The sequence below is a fragment of the Pleuronectes platessa genome, chromosome 17 (assembly GCF_947347685.1).
Source record: "Pleuronectes platessa chromosome 17, fPlePla1.1, whole genome shotgun sequence".
Classification (NCBI taxonomy): Eukaryota; Metazoa; Chordata; class Actinopteri; order Pleuronectiformes; family Pleuronectidae; genus Pleuronectes; species Pleuronectes platessa.
Window position 1 is genome coordinate 3,534,277 of NC_070642.1, and position 18,939 is coordinate 3,553,215.

General features: G+C 41.5%; 2 protein-coding genes and 1 long non-coding RNA gene across 5 annotated transcripts; all 3 read left to right on the forward strand.

Moving 5' to 3' along the window:
• Positions 1-1,481: 1,481 nt before the first annotated feature.
• ndufaf4 (NADH:ubiquinone oxidoreductase complex assembly factor 4) lies at positions 1,482-3,699 on the forward strand. Its single transcript, XM_053445197.1, has 3 exons — positions 1,482-1,628; positions 1,739-1,833; positions 2,748-3,699. Exons 1-3 carry the CDS (start codon positions 1,505-1,507, stop codon positions 3,051-3,053), a joined length of 525 nt encoding a protein of 174 aa, XP_053301172.1. The 5' UTR covers positions 1,482-1,504; the 3' UTR covers positions 3,054-3,699.
• Positions 3,700-6,213: 2,514 nt separating this feature from the next.
• LOC128460570 (uncharacterized) lies at positions 6,214-7,231 on the forward strand. The gene is made up of 3 exons (XR_008342227.1): positions 6,214-6,309; positions 6,427-6,545; positions 6,637-7,231. It is a non-coding gene; the product is annotated as an uncharacterized LOC128460570 (long non-coding RNA).
• Positions 7,232-7,652: 421 nt separating this feature from the next.
• On the forward strand, positions 7,653-16,979 carry gpr63 (G protein-coupled receptor 63). Of its 3 annotated transcripts, XM_053445705.1 has the most exons (4): positions 7,653-7,945; positions 8,048-8,150; positions 8,227-8,320; positions 12,689-16,979. In XM_053445705.1, the coding sequence occupies exon 4, from the start codon at positions 12,804-12,806 to the stop codon at positions 14,034-14,036; it is 1,233 nt and encodes a 410-aa protein (XP_053301680.1). In that variant the 5' UTR covers positions 7,653-7,945; positions 8,048-8,150; positions 8,227-8,320; positions 12,689-12,803; the 3' UTR covers positions 14,037-16,979. The 3 variants fall into 3 exon arrangements, with proteins under 3 accessions (XP_053301680.1, XP_053301678.1, XP_053301679.1); XM_053445703.1 differs by having other exon boundaries at positions 8,048-8,320; XM_053445704.1 differs by lacking the exon at positions 8,227-8,320.
• Positions 16,980-18,939: the final 1,960 nt, after the last annotated feature.

Genomic DNA, 18,939 nt, shown 5'->3' on the forward strand with positions numbered 1-18,939 from the left:
TGGGTTGTTTTGTCATGATTGAGCCGATAACCATTTCCAGATGTGCTCCATACTGCTTCTTTCATAATGAAAAGTGACCTCTGTTGTCTGGCCCAGTCGACAAACTCGATGAGCAGAGAGGATGGTTGATTTATTGACTTTGTATTACTATGAATTGTGACAAACAGGCTAAGGCTCTGTGTGTTTGTGATAAAACATGAAGCCCATAAATTAGAGGCCAAGTGTTTGTTTTTATGTGGAGCCTCTTTGTGTACAAGTATGAAATACTGCCACCTGTTGGCCATATAGCTGCTCAGGTTGTAGTAATCTTTAGAATAAAACCTCAGATGGTTACTCTTTTTGATTAATCGGTTTAGCGCTGGTATTGGTAATCTTGAAGATACACTGGAAGATGTCAGTTTCACATCTTTTGAAGAAATTACAAATTAAATATTAAGTGTGAATTTTTTAGATTTCTTCAAGTTAGACATTGACCTATCACAAATACAAAACATTAAGCAGGGTTCAACTGGGATTCATGAACTTTCACATCAGATTTGACATTAGAATCATGGTAGATCAGATTTTTTAAGAACCCAATGGCTCAAATTAAATGCCATTAAGTGCGTTGGGAAAGAGACCTGGATCATTGTGTTGTCACTGATGGGAAACACAGTCAAAACTCATCCTTATAAGATATCAAATACATTATTACACTCCCTCTAGGTTAGAGACAAGATGAGAACCATCATGCATGTGATAAAACCGAAAAGATGTTGGAATAAATCATTTCCCTCTTGAAATATGATGTTTGGAATAGATTTATCAGTGGCAGACCTAGGGTTTTTCTAAATCAGGGGCCATAAAGGGCCACAATTTATACAGAGGGGCCAATTATATGGCCACACATCATTAAATATAGAAACAAAGTTTTTATCCTGTGACGTCAAATGCTTTTATTTTCTGTATTATTATTGTTGTTGCTTTGTTATATTTATTGTAAAGCAATTTGTTACTTGTAGTGCTATACAAATTAAATGGTTTGGTTTTGTATAGCTTTTTTTTTATACTTGATAACCACTCAAGGCGCTTTACAGTACAGCTTTGCATTCACCCATTCACACACACATTCATACAGTGCATTTATTTGCAGCACTTTGTTATTCTATGGGTTCAGAATATTTCCCAAGGACACTTCGGCAAGATGAGTCAGACTGGGGACCGAACTGCCGAACTGCAGGTTGGAGGACGAACACTCTACCCCTCAGCCACAGCCTCCCCCAAACCATTACTTATATATTATGTCTATAAACGAAGGGCTTTAAAGTAAGACTGAATATAATATATACCGTTTATATTGTGTATATAATATATTTATTACAAACAGTTTTATAAAGCACTGTTTCATCCATCCTTCGCAGCTATTTCCTGTGTTCGCCTTTTCGCCATGAAATGACCTTCCTCCCTCGCCGTCGACAGTTTGAATAAACTTTATTGGTAAAGAGTTTTAAGCAGATAGTCAAAGATGGGGTCGCGTTTTGCTCGTATGTTCAGAAACTTCAACCTAGAGAACCGAGTGATCCGAGAAATCTCCAAAGAGAAGCCGCGGGCGGCCCCGCGACACGAGTCCGTCGCGCCGCCGTCTGAAGGTGAGCGACACGCGACCATATGTAACTGTGACTGTGTCCTCAGGGTCACAGCAGGTCCATCACACAGTGTGTTCATGCCCTGTTTGTGTCTGTCTGTGTGTGTGTTTCAGTGGTGGACACGGTGGACACATTGAACCAGAAGAACGACCCTCTGCTGAGCCTCCTCAGGTCTGTGTATGTGGAGTCCACGGATCCAGCAGCAGAGGTCAGACTGGTACACTGTCTGTGTACATTTGTTTTTAAAGGCTGTGATGCTGCTTTGTTTGACCTCATTTGTAACGAATGTAATAATTAGAGCTATAAAATTAACATATCTAGTCATTTCCAGCTTATTTACTCACCACACACATAGTTTAACTAAAGTAGTAAAATGTCTGGGACTATTTTCAGTGATGGATCAATCCACATTTGAAAGTAAAATAAGAATTTGATGCAGTAGGATGGTTTATGTGAGAAGTCTTAGTAAACTACTGTGTGTGAGTGTGTTTAGTACTGGTATATGGATAACAATAAAGTTCTTCTGGCTCATAAGAAAAAAACTAGGGATACACACACATTAGGATAAAACAGGAACTGTTATCTAACCTTCACTGGATGTGTAGCTGCAGCTGTTTGAAGATGGGTCAAGTGTGTGTGTGTTGTCACACACACACACACATTTGACATATCAGGGCACCAAAACATTGCTGTTAAATAAGGATGTTAAGTTTCTCTAAAACTATTTTTCAGTTCAGACCTAGATTTATTTAATTATTTTCGTGTTTGTGTGCATGTGCTGTAAACTCTAACAGCAGGCGTATTTGGACCAAAACATGTGTCACAGGCTATAGGAAGAAAAATTACTTACATCCTGTCCTAACTTGAAATATGTAAAAAATTTGGTAATTAACATTGATATGGAAATCAAAAAGTAGATCAGTGAGAGCTCAGAAGGCTTCAGCTGCAGTGGTAATGTTCTGTCGTCCTGTATCGCAATACAAGATTGAGTTCATTTGCATCACACTTCTTTGGTTTCAGAATCATTACATGTTTGGAATCTCTTCACAGTTAAGTCTGTATTTAACAAAACAATAGGCTTTTCATTTCCCACTCATTTTCTTTACCTTGATCTTCCCACAGGCGTCAAAGGAGGTCACAGAAGGTAAAGAGGGAGAGCGCCGGCCGCTCAGGTTCAGTTTACCAGGGGAGGCGTACGGCCTGGTGGAGCTCACAGACGTTCCTAGAGGAAAGCTGACCATCGCTGAGGCTCTGAAGGCCCTGAGCAGCCACCAGCAACACCCTCAGACGTGGACGCTGGAAAAGGTCGCCCAAGAATATTCACTTGACCTGAAAGACACAAAGGCTCTTGTTGAGTTCTTCATCCCCTTCCAGGTCAAGATCATACCACCCAAGAGTGACGATGCCAGACAGATAAATGCCTCTTAGGACTGGACTGATGATGATCAGTAGATAAGATCAAATGTCAAACGGATTTATTCATGTATGTCGGTGTATTGGTATTGGGAGAGTCACCTGAACTGGAGCGGATCAGCCACAGTATCTCAAGCTCGGTTTTAGACACAAATGTCGATGAAAGAAACTATGAAAAATAATAAATATTAATAAATACAGTGGGTCTAAGAACTCACTATATATTGAAAAATGATTTCATCTTAATTATAGATATGTTTCTTAGAGTCCATGGGGAGATTTTGGAAAGCTGGTGAAAATGCAACACAAGTTATACTCGGGAGGTCTAGAAAGTGGTTAAGAAATCCCAATTCAATGGAATGTAACGTTTTTTAGAAATACACTTATTAGCGTTCCCTCCAGTTGTGAGACGAAAGATTGGTATTTATCTTATGTTTGTGTGTTTTGTGCACAGCTGGAGGTAGTTAGTCAAGCTAACAACTAGCCTAGCTCCATCTAAAGAAACATAACTACTGATGCCTCATAAACTCAGAAATACTTGGCCTGTAGCTAGAGTCACTTCACAGAGTTGCTGTAGATTTGTGATCTTCACTGTCCCCCAGATTCAAGTCATTATGCTAAGCTATTGGCTAAATAAATTCAGACATGGGCGCAGTATGGAGCTATTTGTACTCTAGTATTTCCATTTTATTCTACTCTACACTTTGCCTCCACTATACATTTGAACTGGAAGAGCTTAAATCTGATCCTCTTATTGAATATGATTTAATATTTTGATATTTATTAGGAAAATGTAGCTCCACTTTGACATACTACAGCACTGCATCAGCAGTAATAATGTAAATACATGTTACTTTCATTTAGTTATATATGTCAAACGTATTAAATATGATAAATAGTGTCAGCATAATATTGAATGCAGGACCTTTACTGCAATGTAACAGTATTTACATTGTGGTTGTACTTGTCACCTCAACTAGAGAAATTCTGACAAACATGATGCAAATACAAAATATTTAAAGGGACTCTTGTCATCTCACTCTTGGAAAGACAGCAAAAAAAGGATATTTCCAAAATGTTGGACTATTTCTTTACTGTCCAGTAAACACCTTATTTACCCTATGACTTACAGTAAATTTTTGTCTAAAGGGCCAAAGCAGCATCTACAATATTATATCTGTCGACCCAGTCGGCTAACACTCAAGTCATTGTAGCTCCATCAGGGCTCCAATGACAGCACTGCATGAAAAGAAGAATTTTTGCCAGTACATGTCGTAGGAAATTCCTGGAGAAATTTCTGTTACCAGTTTCTTACCGTTTTACAAGCCTGAGAATATTGGGAGGTGACCCCCCTTCTCCTAAGCCTAGGGGAGGCTTTCACATGCAAATGACAATGCTCTGCGCTTTACAAATGCAAATCATGTAAGTACAATAACTTAAAACCAGAAAGAATAAACGGGTCCTCAGTCACATACTCATCAAATATTAAATTTAAATTTAAAAGCGGTTTTAACCGCTGCTTTAAGATGAAAAGGACAGTTGTGAAGCTTTACTTTGAAGAACTCACGTCAGTCGTTTGCGTCATCACCTGATGGGCATGTCCAATCAGAGCCTCGCCTTATTCATTATTCGTGTGCAAGTCGCTCCCAGCCACACATGCAAACACTCACAAGACCACGACGTTGCAAATACAACTTTATTAACATCAAACAAACACAACCAGGGACAAGTTTCTGATTCGTAAAAGTCGGGCAACCGATGCGCCAGTTGCGAAGAAGCCAAAGCTTTGCAAATATGACGAGAGCTATTTGCAGTTTGGTTTCACCGTCACTGGCACGACTGAGCAACGTCCTCAGTGTGCTTTGTGTGCCGAGGTTCTGGCAAATGACAGCACCTCATGAGTCATTGAGTTCAGTCTCTTCATCGTTGCAGAGTCCACATCAGGATGCATCTAAGAATCGAGACATTTCCAGACCTCTAGTGTGGAACTTGGTGAAACTGAACCCTTTCAGGAGCCTGAAACAAATAATAAACTTATGAAAAAAAAAACTTGCTCTGCCAGAGTGTCTCTTTTGGCTCATTTTGTTGGTCCCAAGCCCGAGGAGGAGGGTTGGATGTATTGCTAGACATGCCGCCCCACTTAACAGTGCTGCGCACATCATCCTGCGACTCATATCATCGTGCGCCAGACATCATCCTGTGGCGCACATCATCGTGCGGCGCACATCGCGCACATCATCTTGCAGCGCACATCATCCTGGGGCGCAGATCATCTTGGGGCGCACATCGCGCACATCATCTTGCAGCGCACATCATCCTGGGGCGCAGATCGGCGCACATCGTCTTGCTGCGCACCTCATCCTGTGGCGCACATCATCTTGCGGCGCACATCATCCTGGGGCGCACATCGGCGCACATCATCTTGCAGCGCACATCATCCTGCAGCGCACATCATCCTGGGGCGCACATCGGTGCACATCATCTTGCAGCGCACATCATCCTGCAGCGCACATCATCCTGCAGCGCACATCATCCTGGGGCGCACATCGGCGCACATCATCTTGCAGCGCACATCATCTTGCAGCGCACATCATCCTGCAGCGCACATCATCCTGGGGCGCACATCGGTGCACATCGTCCTGGGGGGCACATCGGCGCACATCGTCTTGCTGCGCACCTCATCCTGTGGCGCACATCATCTTGCGGCGCACATCATCCTGCAGCGCACATCATCCTGAGGGGCACATCAGCGCACATCGTCCTGCGGCGCACATCATCCTGCAGCGCACATCATCCTGGGGCGCACAACGGCGCACATTGTCCTGATGCGCACGTCCTGCAGCTCACATCATCGTGCAGCGCACATCATCCTGCGGCGCACATCGTCCTGGGGCGCACATCGTCCTGCGGCACACATCATCGTGCGTCCTGCGGCACACATCATCGTGCGGCGCACATCGTCCTGCAGCGCACATCATCCTGGGGCGCACATCGGTACGTTTTTTCATAAACGTGACTTTTCTCGTTTTTTTATTTTGTAGGAAGTTTCCGTCTCTTCACATCTCTGATGAAAATGGCCGGCGGAGCAAGAGTATGCTTAAAGAAGAGCTGTGCTGTTTAAAATACATCCTACAGCCTTACTTTATCTGATCTTTTTCATCGTTTTGTTTTCACAGCCGGATTCCTGCACACAATGACGCAGTCACTGCACATTACGCCGAGACTCGCTGAAAGTCCGCATTTGCAGTGCGGGGAAAAGAAGCCATTGTAAGTAAGTATCTGTTTTAGTATTTTTTTAGGAATTTTGCTGTGGATCTTCCAACGGTGATGCAGCAAGGCTATTTCCGTTTATTTATTATAAACTCATGTTACTCATGTTGTTTTCCAGCTGCCTGTACTATGCCTTACTAAGACCCACTATGAGCCAGTATGAAGAAGCTTCCAGTACAACCAACCGGACCTTGCATCAGCATTGAAGAGTTCAGGAGTCGGCATAGAAGAAAGAGGGTTAGGCTAGATTCATTAAATCATTTTTCAGATACATGTTTGGGTGTATGTTGTCATTGAACTGTGCTTATTGTACTGATTGTGTTTACAGCTGATTGAAGCGGGACAGATGACATGGATCCATCCTTCCGCGCCCACTTTGTCTAGCCCAATCAATCAGACGACTGAAAGGGGCGAATCCTAATAAAAGTCCACATTTCAGCAATATAATTGGCTCCTGTAGGTGTCAGTCATCACAGTATACAAAGCTGCGTCAAACCAACCAAAGAGATCATGAAAACCACCGGTAGCTCCACTGTTCTACTTTCACAGGAAAACATTTATAGCAATGAGCTAGACTGGCCAGAACCACACTTAAAATAGAGCAAATTAATAAAAAATTTTGGCAGATTATATAAAAAATATAGATGTTGCTGTATGTAGGGTGAATATTTTTTTTAAGTTAATAGGTATGATGAAATAATACTTTACCTACAAATTGTATTATTTTACACATTTCTATCCTATTAGTATTAGTTTACTCTCTTAACTTGTTTTTTTATACAAATGTCTCCTTCTTATGTCTTTCACCACTTTTAATTTCTTTATTATTATTCTTAATCTCTTCTATTTTGCTTAAACAATGTCTTAAACTGCTTGTTCTGATTTAAACTTGATTTCTTTCAATTTCTTCTCTGTGTTGTTTTTAAATATCCTGAAACTGAACCTTGAATCTACCTCTGTGGTACGATACGATAAAACGTCTTGTGCCATCTTACTCCAAGATCACAGTAACATAATATGTATTATAGTTCAATGTATAAAACATTTGTCTGAAAGTCTTATAAATATAAGTATAAAAACTAATATACACTGCATTATTAGTGAAAATGATCACATAATAATATAAAGATTATTAATAGAATTATAATATTTGTGCATCTCTGTACTCTCATATACATATGAATATTTGTATTTATGCATATGTATTCACAATGAATTTTCATAAGATAATGCTGTCTTTTCACAGTCTACATATGTTTTTTTTCAACAATTTCTTGTATACATATGTATATTTCCATAAGAAAGGGGGAAAGAACATTTATTTTGAAGGTCCAAACAGGAAGTGGTGCCTGTCTCCCTGGTGCTGCTGCGGCTATCGAACAGTGAGCGCTGTGTGACACAGTGTGTTGATGGTGGTGTCTCCGGCTCCACGCAGTGTCCAATGAGCTACATGTGTGCTACATATGTGTGTGGAGGATGAGCCGCTCACACGTCGCAGCTGAATGAAGAGAAGAAGATAGAAGAGGCTGGAAAACACGAGCTCCACATGCGAAGCGGCGTCGCCTCGCTCCTGCTCCCCCGGAAACAAAGCTACACCAGGCGAATGCGGATTTCACTTTTCCTCCGGCTCCATCTGTGTAGGTGGAGGCTCCGACGACTGTCGCACTGTTGATCAAACACACGGCCTCGCACAAAGCTCCACACTTGGGATTAAAACCCTCTCTGCTCTTGTTCTGCAGAGCCGCGGTTCGTGGAGTTGACGTCGAGCGGGAGGAGACATCTTTGCCATCGGTGAGATGCATCGTGTGGGGGACTGAGCCTCGACATGGGAGAACGAAGCAGGTGAGATCCCCAAGGAACCATCCGGACCCGAGCCAGCTGTGTGCCATGTTATTGTTCACTGATGTGTTGTTAACAGGGCGACACCATGATGGGCATGTCAACTCTCCACGGACACTCGGTGTGTCCTCGTTGATTTGACGGAACAGCACAGAGACAGTGTTTCTATGACTGTAAGTTTCAGAGACATGTTACACATGATGGGGTGGGACAGCGGTGGAAGGAGGGAGGGCCTGCTCTGGAGGAGGTGTCATTCGGATTGGCAGTGATTTTATTCTTCCGAAATTCACAAGCCCCTTGGGTTTATTCGACATGCGTGTGTGTGTATCCATCAGCTGCTGAGTGTGATAGAGGTGATTTACCTGAATCATCATGGGTCTGTCATATGGCAACCAGCGAGCACATCAGGGATATTATTGTCAGAAACCTACACTGATCTTAGTTTTCCTTTCTTTAACACACATCCAACTTAATACAACATTTATCAGCTGGAATAATCACCACTCAATGCTAAATTTTGACTTTTAAATGCCACTTGACTTAAAAATGTAATATATTTAGACTTTGAATATCTACGCATCTCTGTCTAGATCAAATCCCCCATTCCGAACCTTTTCAGAAGTCTTCAACCTCTCATTCAGATTATAAAGTTTGCCAGTTTTGCAAATCAGTGCGTAACAGTTAAAAATTTGCGTTACTGTATAGTCAAGCTACTTAAATTTGTCTTTTTTTTTTTACTTAAAACTTGCATTAAATGGGAAAAACTACTTCGACTTCTGCATCAGACTTCATCCCATTACCATTATCTGTCCACGGAAGTGGAACCTATCGCCCGTGGTAACTCCAGTGGTTTAATTTATCTTCTACTGAAGTTAGCATGCTAACTGGCTAGTGTCATCTTTCCAATTACCAAGTGAGTGTAGCGCTGAAGAAGTCGTGCTGCTGAGATTGTGTATTACAACCTCTCGTCTCTTAAGCACAACAATGGCCAAAGCTCTTTGTGAGAGACCATCACTCCCACCTGCCCCCCACAATAAACTGTGTTTGGTGGCAAAACCATTAACCCATGTAGCCAAACTATAGACTGTAGATTTAAAATTCTTCAGTTCATTTACGGTGCCTGTGAATGAAAAGCCATCTTAAACGCAGTTGAATTTTAAATCTACAGTTTTTCAAACACTTCTTTAAAGGCTTCCTCTCATTCCATCTCGAATGGTTTGGACTCCTAGTTATCTGCTCAGCATGGCTTCTTAGTTTTTGACTATGATGTAACTAATTATCTCCATGAAATCTTTTACATTTCAATATGCATTAATCATATAGAGAGACATATATATCCGCTTTGCTTAATAGTAGCAATGCTGCTCTGGATGATCCAGTACATGAACTTGGGAATTTTTTCAGTATACACCATCAAAGACTTACTTCAGCAGCAACCCTTCTCCTAACTCTTCTTCCAAGCTATTTAAGGTGAGGGACTGTGGCTAAGAAGCTCTCAGGATGCTCTCTATACAATTCTCAGTTGCATGATTGTGTTGCCAACGTCTTTCAGAACCCTAAGTACCCGATCATCCATTTTTACTGCAGGTTTACTTGATTGCTTGGGGTCTTAAGTGGCTATTTTAACATTTTAGGTCACGCCGCCTCTAAAGGAAAGAAATGAGATGTGGCATTACATCCCCTGTTATGGCAGAGTGCTGCACAGTATGGTCAGAATTGAGTTCCTCGAAGACCATGACCGTAGAAAATGAGTTTGAATGTATGTACAGTGCCTTGCATAAGTATTCACCCCCCTTGGACTTTTTCCCATTATGTACTGTTACTAACTGGAATTCAAATAGACTTAAATAAACTTTTTCCCGTTTGATCAACAAAACATGCATAGTACTTTGGAGGTGCAAAATAAATTTTATTGTGACACAAACAATAATGGGAACAAAAAAGTTGACATCTGTTGGGTGCATAAGTATTCACCCCCCTGTGTCAATACTTGGTAGAACCCCCTTTCACTGCAATTACAGCTGCAAGTCTTTTGGGGTATGTCTCTACCAGCTTTGCACATCTAGAGATGGAAAGGTTTGTCCATTCTTCTTGGCAAAAAAGATGAAGCTCAGTCAGATTGGATGGAGACAGTCTGTGAACCGCAATCTTCATGTCTTGCCATAGATTCTCTATTGGATTGAGGTCTGGGCTTTGACTAAGCCATTTTAAGACATTAACATTCTTTAATCCAAACCATTCCTTTGTAGCTCTGGCTGTATGTTTAGGGTCATTGTCCTGCTGGAAGATGAACCTCCGCCCCAGTCTCAAGTCTTTTGCAGACTGCATCAGATTTTCTTCAAGGATTTCCCTGTATTTGGCTCCATCCATCTTTCCCTCTATTCTGACCAGTTTCCCTGTACCTGCTGAAGAGAAGCATCCCCACAGCATGATGCTACCACCACCATGTTTCACTGTTGGGATGGTGTGCTCAGGGTGATGGGCAGTGTTGGGTTTTCGCCACACATAGCGTTTTGCATTGAGGCCAAAAAGTTCAATTTTGGTCTCATCTGACCAGAGCACCTTCTTCCACATGTTTGCTGTGTCTCCCACATGGCTTCTGGCAAACTCCAAACGGGATTTTTTATGGATCCTTTCAACAATGGCTTTCTTCTTGCCACTCTTCCATAAAGGCCAGATTTGTGGAGTAGACGACTAATAGTTGTCCTGTGGACAGATTCTCCCACCTCAGCTGTGGATCTCTGCAACTCCTCCAGAGTAACCATGGGCCTCCTGGTTGCTTCTCTGATTCATTTTCTCCTTGTCCGACTCTTCAGTTTGGGTGGACGGCCTCCTCTTGGTAGGTTTGCAGTTGTGCCATATTCTTTCCATTTTCTTATGATGGATTTTATGGTGCTCAGAGAGATGTTCAAAGCTCTGGATATTTTTTTATAACCTAACCCTGCTTCATATTTCTCCACAACTTTATCCCTGACCTGTTTGGTGAGCTCCTTGGTCTTCATGATGCTGTTTGTTCAGTAATGATCTCCAACAAACTCTGAGTCCGTCACAGAACAGGTGTATTTATACTGAGATTAAATTGCAGACAGGTGGACCCTATTTACTAATCATGTGACTTGCAAATGTGACTTGTGAATGCAATTGGTCGCACCAGATCTTTGTTAGGGGTTTCACAGTAAAGGGGGTGAATACATATGCACTCAACACTTTTCAGATTTTTATTTGTAAATAATTGTGAAATCCATGTAATATTTCCCCCCACTTCCAAATGATGCACTATTTTGTGTTGGTCCATTACATAAACTCACGATGAAATAAATTTTAATCTGTGGTTATAACATGACAAAATGTAGAAAAGTCCAAAGGGGGTGAATGCAAGGCACTGTAAGTGTGTGAGATGAATGGAGTAGGAACTAGCCAAAAAAATGAAACCCGCTCCTTCATGAGGTCTTCATTGGGATGAAGCAGTAGGTATTATCTAAGCAGACAATACACCAGGAGAATGGAGCAAACTGAACTTGGCGTCTGTCGGCCTGATTATCTCCGTACTACAGGTTTTTCTCTCGACTGTCTTGGTGACGTGATAACACTATCTGTCAAATAGCCACATATGCAGCCAACCCATTTTTAAGCATGGACAGTCCCTTTTGTCCCAATAATTGACTGAATATCTATTTCCTTGATTTGCTTTTAATTATTAATGAAGTAATGAAACCGAATGATTTATGTGGAAAGTACTTACAGTGCAAATGGACTCTTTCTATGGCTTATGTTTACGATTTTGGCATTTGTCTCTTAGTCACTGTTAATGATACCAGGCAGTCTGAAATAAACAGTGTCCGTGTTTATACAAGTGATAAGGTTTTATTGCACTATTTGACTTGTCTCCAGTTGAACACTGGCTGTTATACTGGCAGCGAGTTAGAAAAGCAGTTAACGTGATTTGTTTTCACATTTCAGGCTTATTAAAGATTTATGTGAACACATTTTTTTAATTTCTACTTTAGTTCATATTCTATTTCACCTAATTGTTAAAATACATCTGTTTGTGCATGGTTTAAAGAAAAATAGTAAGCCTTGTAAGTCAGTGTTGTAGTTGTAGGTAGCTGTGTTGTTTTACTGTATATTCAGGTAGTTGTGTCCACCTAGGTTAAGCATGTCCTCTTACTTAAGGCCAGTTCATGGTTCTGCTTGCTCTCAGCCGGACGTGTGAATGTGGACAGAGACTCCTGACAACCAAAAATGCTCCTTTATTTGTTGTACTTGAGTACAACATGACAATAAACGCAAAAAAGAAAAGTGTGCTGGTTCTATGGTTCATTTAAACTTTAATCATAACAGCTTGATTTAATCCATCATGCTGCCATACAAAACTGTAACTATAAATTTAACAAATTAGAATTAGCTGTTGTTAAAGGAATGGCAGCATCTAGACATTGTGTTCTAATAATGGAGATTGGTGGTATGAATTAATCAGGGAGGTTGTCCTTTTTATTATATTTCTTTTCTCTGTATTCACTTCATTTTTGTTTATTTCTTAGGGTCCCACAGCCATGAAGACGCCGCCATGTTGCATTGAGCTGGGAATACCTGCATCCACCTCACCATGTTTGGGATGAGCTCACCAGCAACAATGGTTGCTCACGCCGGGGAAGAATGGTTCACTCCACTACTGCCCCCCCTCCAGAGGCAAGGGACATCCACATCAGTCTCTGCTGCCTCTATACGGGGCTGCTGAACTACTCTGAGAGGCTGGCGATGGAGAACATCTCCATGGCGAACCTTTCCCTGGGCTCCCGGTCGCCCCTGGAGCCGGTCATGCCAACAGTGGAGGCCCAGGGGAGTTTACAGGGTGTCGGCCTCCCTCTGCAGGTCTTCTTTTGCTCTGTCATGGTTGCCATCCTGCTGGTGGCACTGTTGGGAAATGTGGTGGTGTGCCTGATGGTGTACCAGAGATCTGCCATGCGCTCGGCCATAAACATCCTCCTGGCAAGCCTGGCATTTGCAGACATGATGCTGGCCATCCTGAACATGCCCTTTGCTCTGGTTACTGTGGTGACCACCAACTGGATTTTTGGAGACGTTTTCTGTCGAGTGTCAGCCATGCTCTTTTGGTTCTTTGTGATGGAAGGCGTGGCTGTACTGCTTATAATAAGCATAGATCGCTTTCTTATTATTGTCCAAAAGCAAGATAAGCTGAGCCCACAGAGAGCTAAAGTGCTTATAGTGGTCACATGGGGACTGTCCTTCATTTTTTCTTTCCCCCTGGCGGTTGGCTCCCCTCCCCTTCAGATCCCCCCCAGGGCCCCTCAGTGTGTGTTTGGCTACAGCATTGAGCCTGGCTACCATGCCTATGTATTGATCCTAATGTTAGTCTTCTTCTTCGTGCCTTTCATGGTCATGCTATACACATTCATGGGGATCCTGAACACCATCCGCCACAATGCCATCCGCATCCACAGCCACCCAGACAGCATCTGTCTAAGCCAGGCCAGCAAACTGGGTCTGCTGAGCCTCCAGAGGCCCTTCCAAATGAATATAGACATGAGCTTCAAGACCCGTGCCTTCACCACCATCCTCATCCTCTTCTCCGTGTTTACAGTGTGCTGGGCACCCTTCACAGCCTATAGCCTGGTAACTACCTTTAGCGATGGGTTCTACCACAAAGACAGCTTTTTTCAAATCAGTACATGGGTCCTGTGGTTGTGCTACCTCAAGTCAGCCCTCAACCCTCTCATTTACTACTGGCGGATCAAGAAGTTCCGCGATGCCTGCCTTGATCTGATGCCCAAGTACTTTAAGTTTCTTCCTCAGCTGCCAGGAAACACGAAGCGGCGCATACAGCCAAGCGCAGTCTATGTGTGTGGGGAGAATCGCTCTGTGGTTTGAAGTAAAATCCACACTCAAACACTTAAATCTTTACATACTGTACTGTATTTGCCTGTTTTGCTGTTTGTTGGTAAATTTCTCTTAGCAGGTGTTCAGACAGAAATTAGCACTGCATTAAAAAAGGCGCAGGTGAAATGCAATCTACAAAGTCCAGTTTGAAGCAAACATCTATGAGTTTCAAAGCTTGTTTGATTCCAAATCACTGTTCAGTGATAACAAATTTATTTGAGATTCTTCACATATATAAAAAATCTATATATTTTAATACCCAATTTTGACGAATATTTCTTTGTGTTGTTTGACAAAAGAAGATACTTGAGAATTGATGATTATGTAGTCAGCTCTAGAATATCGATTATTTTTTATAACCCATCCCTAAGAGAAACCATCTTCCCCTGTATCTTGCCAACATTGCCATAATTATATTATGCTGTTACTCACAGTGGAAGTGTGCAGGGTATTGTGTGCTACATGTCTGATTGGCTGGATAATGTGCTTTGTTGCAGCAAAAGTTGAGTCAGGGTCAACCTTTTTGCTGGACAACCTTACATTTTAGCTGGAACCCTCATAAGAACAGTGTTTAATGCTGTGCTAATTTTAGTCTGACACACCATTTTGCACTGATGCTCAGAAACAGTCAGAGCGTATGTTAAGATTCGTGGTAGCCATGGAATATCTGGGGGTCAAAAGCAACTGGACTCTCCATGTGCAAAATGTTTTAGTGTTCAGCCAGAGTCTTCATTTCTCTCATTGTGGTGGTGGTGTTCAGTACCCGATGGCTGGACTTAAAACTTGTTTTAGAATCATGCTATATTTTCTATAATATCAGATTAGTCTGGTGAGTATGAATGGTCTATCGATATTTTTTACACTTAAATACTTGATGCCAAATGTAACTTTTTTTCTGGACCGCAGTCAGAGTCCGGTTTTCTATCAAAGCTGGGCGCACACTGTACGATTTTAGAAATGCTGTTGTTAAATTCCAACTCATACTACGCTAGTTAATCGTCTGCAATTGATGTTCATGGTGTGTTAGCGTTGGGATAACGAGTACTTTTATAGTTTCATCCTCTCCTTTGAGTAGGTTTATCCTATAAAATCTGATATTTATTAGTAATGGGAGATAGATAGTTTACAGATTTACCTTTTGACAGCCTCCCCCTCAATGCAGTCAGCCCTCAGCAAAATGACAGTACACTGTTGCGAGGTGCACACTCTATTTAAAAGGAAGGATAAGAGAAGTTTACTACAATGGTTGGTTAATCCCTGCTGGTACCACACCACGAGTACATCTCAATCTCTCAATTTCTCCATGTCCACAGATTCGCCAGGCGCATCCTGTCACCAGTTTGCCATATGTGCACAGTCACGCTCCCTGCGCATTGAACCTTTAACTGTGCTCTTGATAGGGCCCTTTGTTTTTATTAACTAGTAATCGTACACGTTTCCACCACAGTATGGCCTACATCAGAGTCAGCGCATACAGTGCTTGTCAAACTAAGGCTCATTATAGAGGCTACATCACGTGATCAAGTGAAACGTTTCATCTCTCATCCATGAGGCTTCTTCTGTTCAGTTCACTGTCTCTGTGTTTGCCACTTCAAGCAGTCAGGAAAAAAGGCACAGAGACGGAGGGACCGACTCATGGCTCTGCTTCAACCGTGCGAGACGATGAAGTCAGCCGACCAAACATTTTCAGAATTGTATAGGTGCATACATTTCACCCCTGTGCACTGCATGACAAACATTTCACGACAAATCTGAAAATCAAGTCATACGACTCAGAAACCGGCTTAAATCGTACAGTGTGTGGCCAGCTTTTGAGTGTGTGAAGATTGAGATCAGGTATATCAAGTATCAACTCAAAAACAACTGTGCTGGCTGTTTTGTCTCTTAGCAGAACAACGAATGAGTACTTTTGTCTTTGATTTAGTGCTGTACTGGATAGAATACATGGCAGAAGAGGTAAACCAACTGTCCACATACAGCTTTAGTGATCTTCAATTAAACTTCTATAATAGAGCTGGGTATTTGAAGGTGTTTGATACTAGTGCCAGTGAAATCCCTGAGGGAAAACAGTTCAAGTTCCCCAATGTTAAATGTGTAAAACAGAAGCAGCCATACAAGTTTTTTGCCTTTTTATAGTCAAAATTTTATAAAATTACTACTGAAATTAGGAAGTACTGGGTCAAAGAGAGATTCAGCATGATAATTATGACATTGATTATTGACAATACTTGACTGTTTTAATACTTTGTTAGACTTCATAGTTATTTTGCTCCGGGGATATTCAAGTAGATCAGCCAGCCCAACTCATAGACCGGAATGCATTGCAGCAACATTACTTTTAATGCCAAGAATACAGTCACGGATAACCTTGCTCTCTTGCTCTTATGCTATCACTCTAGCTATGGTTATTTTTCCACCTACTCATCCAACAGAACGCACTTTGTCTCTGAGTGTCGTTCTGGGTAATAACAGAAAGCTTTAAATTAAGTTGTCAACTAGGAAACATAAAAATCATAAAAAGAATGAAACCACTTTATAATTGCTGGAATGCACTGAATGGCGCCGACCATACAGGAATATCCACAAATGAATTTTAACTTTAATATGAGCTAAAAAGAAAACACTGGCGCTGTTGGACTTTACATGATCACATCTTTTCTTGCCACTGGGATCATGAGTCGAGGGAAAAGGTCTGTTTGTTTTAGCTGTGTACAAGTTATACAGGGCATGTAAATTAACAGCTTAAATGGTTTGAATGTGGTCAGAAAGTGGCCATGACCCATTTGAACATGTTTGAATTTCAATGTTTTTGGATGTGCCTATTGATTAGTCCACTTGCCAGTAAGAATGCTGCTATATCTGGTGAAAATGTGCAATTTCAGTGTACTGTACTGTTGAATGTAATAAAGAAATAGACATTTCTTACCTTGGTAACCGGTCTGAAGTGGGCTCTTTGTTGTGGATCAGTGGATCATTCAAACTGGTAAATATTTCTAATGTTGTTGCTGATCAGTGTACAGGTGCATCTCAATAAATTAGAATATCATGGAAAAGTTGATTTATTTCGATATTTCAAATCCAAAAAGTGAAACTCATAAATTATATAGATTCATTACACACAGAGTGAAATGTTTCAAGCATTTATTTCTTTTAATTTTGATGACTGGCTTACAGCTAATGAAAACCCCAAATTCAGTATCTCAGAAAATTTAAATAATACATTTACCAATAAAACAAAGGATTTTTAATACAGAAATGTCAGCCTACTGAAAAGTATGTTCATATATATATGCACTCAATACTTACGGGGCTCCTTTTGCATGAATTACTGCAGCAATGTGGCGTTACATGAAGGCAATAAGCCTGTGGCACTGCTGAGGTGTTATGGAAGCCCAGGTAGCTTTGATAGCGGCCTTCAACTCGTCTGCATTGTTGGGTCTGGTGTTGCTCATCTTCCTCTTGACAATACCCCATAGATTCTCTATGGGGTTCAGGTCAGGCGAGTTTGCTGGCCAATCAAGCACAGTGCTACCATGGTCATTAAACCAGGTATTGGTACTTTTGGCAGTGTGGGCCAGTGCCAAGTTCTGCTGGAAAATGAAATCAGCATCTCCATAAACCTTTTCAGCGGAAGGAAGCATGCTCTAAAATGTCCTGGTAGACGGCTGCGTTGACTTCGAACTTGATAAAACACAGTGGACCAACACCAGCTGATGACATGGCTCCCCAAATCAGCACAGACTCTGGAAACTTCACACTGGACTTCAAACAACTTGGATTCTGTGCCTCTCCACTCTTCCTCCAGACTCTGGGACCTTGATTTCCAAATGAAATGCAACATTTACTTTCATCTGAAAAGAGGACTTTGGACCACTGAGCAACAGTCCAGTCCTTGTGTCTGATTCAGGAGTGGCTTTACACGAGGAATGCGACAGTTGTAGCCCATGTCCTGGATACGTCTGTGCGTGGTGGCCCTTGATGCACTGACTCCAGCCTCAGTCCACTCCTTGTGAATCTCCCCCAAATTCTTGAATGGCCGTTGCTTCACCATCCTCTCAAGGCTGCGATAGCCCTGTTGCTTGTGCACCTTTTTCTACCACACTTTTTCCTTCCACTCAACTTTCTATGAATATGCTTGGATACAGCACTCTGTGAACAGCCAGCGTCTTTAGCAATGACCTTTTGTGGCTGACCCTCCTTGTGGAGGGTGTCACTGACTGTCTTGTGGACAATCCTAAAGTCAGCAGTCTTCCCCATAACTGTGTAGCTTACTGAACCAGCCTTAGAGACCATTTAAAGGCTCAGGAAACCTTTGCAGGTGTTTTGAGTTAATTAGCTGATTAGAGTGGGACATCGTGAGTCTACAATATTGAACTTTTTCACAATATTCAAATTTTGTGAGATACTGAATTTTGGGTTTTCATTAGCTTTAAGCCATAATCATCCAGATTAAAAGAAATAAACGCTTGAAATATTTCATTCTGTGTGTAATGAATCTATATAATATATGAGTTTCACTTTTTGAATTTAATTATCAAAATAAACGAACTTTTCCATGATATTCTAATTTATTGAGATGCACCTGTATTTCAGACTTTGTCAAGCCATGAAGTCATTAAAAAAAAAAAAAGTGATAAAAAACATCACTGATGGTTTGGAATAGATAGCTTTGAAATAGGCCACAATGCAACACAATTCAAAATTAGAACAAATGAACAGTTTTATGGCTGACTGGAGTTGACTAGGAGACGACGTACTTATGTCAGCTTTGGGTTATACCTGCTGTTACACTATCAATGTCACTCAGTGTCAACCAAGACTTTCTTGAATCTGTCTTTCCAATTTTTCTAAACATTTTCATGTTTATTTTACATGGATAAATCAATACACCATA